This window comes from Martes martes (assembly GCF_963455335.1).
Source record: "Martes martes genome assembly, chromosome: 8".
Lineage (NCBI taxonomy): Eukaryota > Metazoa > Chordata > Mammalia > Carnivora > Mustelidae > Martes > Martes martes.
In genome coordinates this window covers 20,179,300-20,185,299 of record NC_137895.1, presented here as the reverse complement: position 1 = coordinate 20,185,299, position 6,000 = coordinate 20,179,300, and the positions used below count along the sequence as shown (strand labels likewise).

Here is a 6,000-nt window from a genome sequence, read left to right as displayed (position 1 = left end):
CTTCGCATGCCAAAGGGGTTTAAAAATATGCTCCTTAATTACGTTCATGCAGCGTTCACAACGAGCCTTACTATGAAATTACTGATGTAAAGAACTTTGCAGGGTGCACAGTTGAAGGGAAATGACGGTTAGCTAGCAATGCGAACTGGCTTGTTTTCTTTTATAATAAAAAATACACGTTTTTCTAGAAATCTTAACTGAAAGGAGAAAAAGAACTCTACACTAGTACCCACGACAGCTCTCCCTTCCGGGCCGGGTTCCCAGGAGGCTGCGCCTGCTCTGTCACTTCTTCCGCCCACGTGATCTTTTTAGTCTCCTCCCCGCTTTCAACATGGCGGCGCCCAGAGGCTTAAGCCGCACGTGATGAAGTCTGAGCATCAGGGAATCCGGGAGTGCGAGTGTGTGAGCTAGTTTCCCTTCGTACCGTCCGTTGCATACCCTCCACCCGCGACCTAGGTCCTCGCGGGCCCCTGCCTCTCTGCAGCCATGAAGATAAAGCCCGTTTCCCACAAGACCGAGAACACATACCGGGTGAGCAAAGAGACTTGGGCCCAGAGCAGTGGTGTGGGTCCCTGCTGCCTCAGCCTTGCTACTGGGTCTGAGCGGGATTCTCGGGGCTTCAGTCTTCTGGGCCGAGCCTGAGTCCCTTATCTGGCAAAGGAGGGAGACTCCGCGTGTAGTAAACATAGGGTGGGGAAAGACGTCTGGATAGCCGGCTTCGCCCGTGGTTTGGGGGGCCTGGCCTGCCTGGGAATTCCCTTAGTCCAAAGTGAAATGCATGATCTTCGACTAAGTGCTTAGGAGATGTTCTCCACTTCTCTTTTATCCTTAAAGACTAAATTGGGGGGCGATCCGGCGGGAGGAAATGAGTGAATTCCAGCTAACGGCTGTGACATCACTTTCTGTTTGTTCCCTTAGAATTATTTTGTTACTGTACAACCGTTTATCTGTATATGTTTAAAAACACTATTGCTGCAACGGCTTAACCAGATCCCTGTGCTTGTAGCGGGTTGTGAAACCTAACACATCTGGCGAGACTATATCGCCAACGTTCACCTGGGTGCACCACAATCTAGCATGGAAATTTTATTTGAAATGACATGATTGAACTTTTGCAAATACATTCATGGAAGTATTTAATTATTTTCATAAAGTGGTGCAGGGCATTTAAGACAGTGTCTTTGAGTTTGTTCTTACACTTTTGTGATTCATCAGTGATGTCTGCTTCTAGTTACAAAACACAATTATATTATTTTATGATTGATTGAAAATACAAGCCTGAAATTGCAAGCAAAGCAAACCATTATTTGTAATGATAGTACAAGAGTACTATCTTATAGTACAAGCTTATTGAAACTTTAAACTTTCTGTTTTCGCAAGGAAATTGTCAACATGTGGTTATTATACAGTACTCAAAACAGGTATTCAAGATGTGATAAGTATTAAATGATGATTGCATATTAAATATCCCCCAACAGTTTCTTACATTTGCTGAACGACTGGGGAATGTGAATATTGATATTATTCACCGGATTGATAGAACTGCAAGCTATGATGAGGTAAGAGAACATTGTATTAGCTAATCTTCAAGTATTTGTAGTTGGTTTTTTAGGCTCTCCTTTTAGTATAAGTGAATTGTTTTTCAGGCCATTCCTTTATTTACATGAAATGCATTAAACCTGTGTGATCTTATACAATAGCTACACACAGCAAATTAAATGTAAATTAAAGTAAATTAAAAATTCAGGGGCTCAGTAGCCATATGTGACTAGTTGCTACAATATTAAGCAAGTGCAGATATGGAACATTGCCGTCACTGTAGAAAGTTCTGTTGGCTGATGCTGTGTTAGACAGTTAACTTGACATTTAGGTGACTTCTGTGATGCCAACTTCTTCCTTTCCCATGTGCATTCTGAGCTGTGCTGCAGATTCATACTCCTGAAGCTGCCATTTTAAAGAGACTTTGGGCACATCACTTTCGTGGGGCTTGGTTTCCTCCTTTATAAAAAGAAAGGGGCCAAACCACATATTTTTTTCCAGTTCTAACCATGCTCTCAGTCACACCTCTACTGAAAAATCTTGTTTTGCTACATGAAGTCATTGTTCCTCCGTTAGCCTTTTAAGGTCCTGTATGTCATGCCTTGAACTTAAGGGACTCATCTTCAGTTCTTACAGTTCTTCACTTGGCTGTAGTCACTACTCACTGACTTTTTGGATGTCTTATTTTCAGTCTGTGAATTTCTTTCTTTATTTATTTATTTTAAAGATTTATTTATTTATTTATTTATTTATTTGACAGACAGAGATCACAAGTAGGCAGAGAGGCAGGCAGAGAAAGGGGATGGGGGAAGCAGGCTCCCTGCTGAGCAGAAAGGCTGATGCAGGGCTCCATCTTGGGACCCTGAGATCATGACCTGAGCTGAAGGCAGAGGCTTAACCCACTGAGCCACCGAGGCGCCCCCCCAGTCTGTGAATTTAGTGTGTTAACTGATGTGATCTGGGTAAGCACATGAGGCTTTGGCAACTCATACTGAAGGAGCCTAACCTAAATTCCTTGTGGGTATAGGGTGGGGTGTTGAAAAGGTAATGCAGACAAGATGATAGCTGAATTGAGTCTTGTTATTTGTATTTAGCATGGCAAAGAAGACAGGAAATGCTGGTTCAGGCTGAGAGAGAAGCCTGTATAAACAGACTAGAAAATGCATGTCACATTCAAGAAATTGCAGAACATTTCAATGTGGTTATAATTGTATGTGTAATGTTTGTGTGTGCTGATGATTACTGGGATTGGGGAGGGCACACTGGTGAGAGATAAAGGTGAAGATATAGTCAAGGAGCATAAAGGACTTCATATGTCAAGCTAAGTTTGCATTTTATCCTGAAGCTGTAGGATGTCATTCTAGGACTGTAAGGATTTTAAGTCAGTGAGTGACATGATCAGGTCTAAGTTTTAGATCTTTCTGCTTTAATGTGGAAGAAAGAGTAGGATTGGTGTCAGGACAACCAGTTGTGAGGATATAGTAGTTACATAAGTAAGAAATTATTGTAGTAGCAGCAGTCAAGAGGGAGAGAAGGGAAGGATTCCAGAGATATTTAAAAAGTAGGATAGGACTTACAACCTGCTGGTTATGAAGGGAGGAAGGGAATAATCGTTTTTGTTCTAACAACTGAGTAGTTGAAACCATAACTTACCAAGATAGATTTATAGGAAGAGAAGCACAGGGTTGGTTCCATTTGGGGCTTGTTGAATTTGATATACCTACAGCCATCCAGACGATGGTATCCATCAAATGGTATCCGTTTGATGGTATCCATCAAATATCCAAAGATATTTGAATATATGGATCTGGAGGAGTACAGGTGACTTTGGAGGTGGAATTATAGATTTAGTGTTCAGTATATGGTTTATAGTTTAAGCCACAAGAGACATAGATGAGTAAGAGGTAGAATGTCGAGTTAATAGAGAAGAGAGTCTAGGATAGGATCTTGTACTGGATGGTCCTCAGTGGTCTCAATCCCATTCGACTGGGGCTTGTTAGTCTTGGTTGTCCTCATGGTCTCTTATTCTCCAATGAGCTAGACTAGGCTTCTTTTCATGGTGGTAGGTTCTTTTCGAGAGAGGAAAAGCAGAGGCTACAAAGCCTCTTAACACCTAACTTTGCTGGTTGCATGTTCATTTCCATTGCACGTTATGGTCAAAGGAAGTCAGAAAAGCAAGGCCAGATTCAAAGAGTGAGGAAGCAGACTCCATCCCCTTGTGGTAGGGGCTATGAATCACAATGCAAAGGGAAAGTGACATATTTTGAGATTGTAGAAAATTTGGCATGCTGTTTGTGTGTGTACTAATTTGAACTCTCTCTCCATACATATACACACAGGGTAATAATTTATTGATTTTACTTTTCAAAGTATAATGTAGGGGCGCCTAGATGGCTCAGTGGTTAAGCCTCTGCCTTCCACTCAAGTCATGATCTCAGGGTCCTAGGATCCAGCCCTGCATTGGGCTTTCTGCTCAGCAGGGAGCCTGCTTCCCCCTCTCTCTGCCTGCCTCTCTGCCTACTTGTGATCTCTCTGTTAAATAAATAAATAAAATCTTAAAAAAAAATTATAAAGTAATATATACTGTGGTAATAAGCTAAATAACATGACAACATATTGGTGAACTTAGAAAAACCTGTTATCTCACCCCTCCCATTCCTTATTGTCAAAGAAACTAATGTTGACATTTTGGTATGTATGTATTCTTCTATACTTTTCTCTCTTATGGTATGTGCAAATATGTGTATTTATAGAAGTCTTTTTTAAAAAATTGTTTCCTTCCATTTGCTTTATTATTTTTCTTGCTTTTATCACTGTGAGAGTTTATCATCAACATCCTTCTAATTCAATATAGATAGAACTTTTTAATAGCCGTATAGTGTACCTGAGTATTTATGGGCCATAGGTTACATTAAGCATTTTCCTGTTGTTGCATAGTTAGGGTGTTTGGTGTTTTCCCCCACTACAATAGAGCTCAATAAACATCTTCATACTGGTATGTTTGTAAGTTTTATAAGAAATATCTCCAGAATGGGAATTGATGGGTCAGAGGACATACCTGTTTTGTTGGTTTTTGTTTTTTGTTTTTTTTTTCATTTTAATAATTGCCAGAGTACTACCCCACAAGGTTATAATTCATATTTCTAAAAGCAGAATGAAAGAACTGTTAAGAGCACCTTTTTTTCCCTGGGCCTAAAAGTGTAGAAAACAGAAAAAAAAATTTTCTCTTTAGTGTGGCTATTACTTGGGTTTTAGAGAATTATTTGCTACAACCAAATCAATAAAATACTGGTTTTATAAATCATATGCCTATATTGTACAGCTGATTGCTATTTAAGTTTGTTAGTTAATGCCCTTCATAAGAAATATTTTTAAACTCTTGACTATTATCATTGTCTCAAGGTATTACTATTTCATTATTCTTATTTACTTTAATCGTAGTTTTTGAGTTGCCAAATTAATGGACTGCTTTAATCTTGGCAGGAAGTCGAAACCTACTTTTTTGAGGGTCTGCTGAAATGGAGAGAATTGAACCTTACAGAACACTTCGGTATATTCCATTTTGTTTCTATTTTATTCTCCCATCATTTGCACTATATGTGTTTAAAACAACTAAATAATGGTATGGTAGAAAAGCAGAACATATTCCCCCCACTTCTCTCTCTCTCTCTCTTTTTTTTTTTTAACCCAGGCAAATTTTACAAAGAAGTTATTGACAAATGCCAATCCTTCAATCAGTTGGTCTATCATCAAAATGAGATAGTTCAGAGTTTGAAGACTCACCTGCAAATCAAGAACAGTTTTGCCTATCAGCCCCTTTTGGAGTAAGTAGTATGTTGAGAGAAAGCTCAATGACACTTACCTGAATTTTAAGGTTGTGTTTTAGAGGGTGCTGGGGTGGCTCAGGTGGTTAAATGACTATCTTTGTTGGAGGTCATGACCCCTGGCGTCCTGAGATTGAGCCCTGTTTCAAGCTCCCTGCTCAGTGGGGAGTCTGCTCTCCCCCCCTCCCCCACCCCGCACCTGTCCCCCGCTTGTGCTCACTCTCTCCCGGGCTTGCTCTCTCTCTCAAATAAATAATCTTTAAAAGAGGCACCTGGGTGGCTCAGTTGGTTAAGCGTCTACCTTCAGTTCAGGTCATGATCTCTGGGTTCTGGCATCGAGCCCTGTGTCGGGCTCCCTGCCCTATGAAGAATCTGCTTCTCCCTCTACCTCTGTGCCTCTACCAGCCCTGCTCGTGATCATGATTTCTCTCTGCCCAAAATAAATAAATAAAATATTAAAAAAGAAAAACAATTAAGAAATGTTGTGTTTTATAGCTACATTTGCCTTAGATCTGGTGTTTGAATTTAAAAACAAGAATTTGCCTTTTCTGTTAGATTAGAACATTAGTGCTTTGCCAAAAAGCAGAATCTTAATGGTATCCTTTTTTTTTTTTTTCTGTTTTATACGTTTAAGAAG

At 40.0% G+C, this 6,000-nt stretch overlaps 1 protein-coding gene across 1 annotated transcript in view; it reads left to right on the top strand.

Annotated features, from left to right (window-relative positions):
- Positions 1-311: 311 nt before the first annotated feature.
- Positions 312-6,000, top strand: part of UTP20 (UTP20 small subunit processome component) — a 95,433-nt gene continuing 89,744 nt past the window's right edge. Inside the window, exons 1-4 of the mRNA XM_080810322.1 lie at positions 312-531; positions 1,479-1,559; positions 5,023-5,089; positions 5,231-5,363. Of these exons, the coding sequence (XP_080666448.1) occupies positions 487-531; positions 1,479-1,559; positions 5,023-5,089; positions 5,231-5,363 (326 nt within the window). The 5' untranslated portion in view covers positions 312-486. The remainder of the gene's footprint in view (positions 532-1,478; positions 1,560-5,022; positions 5,090-5,230; positions 5,364-6,000) is intronic.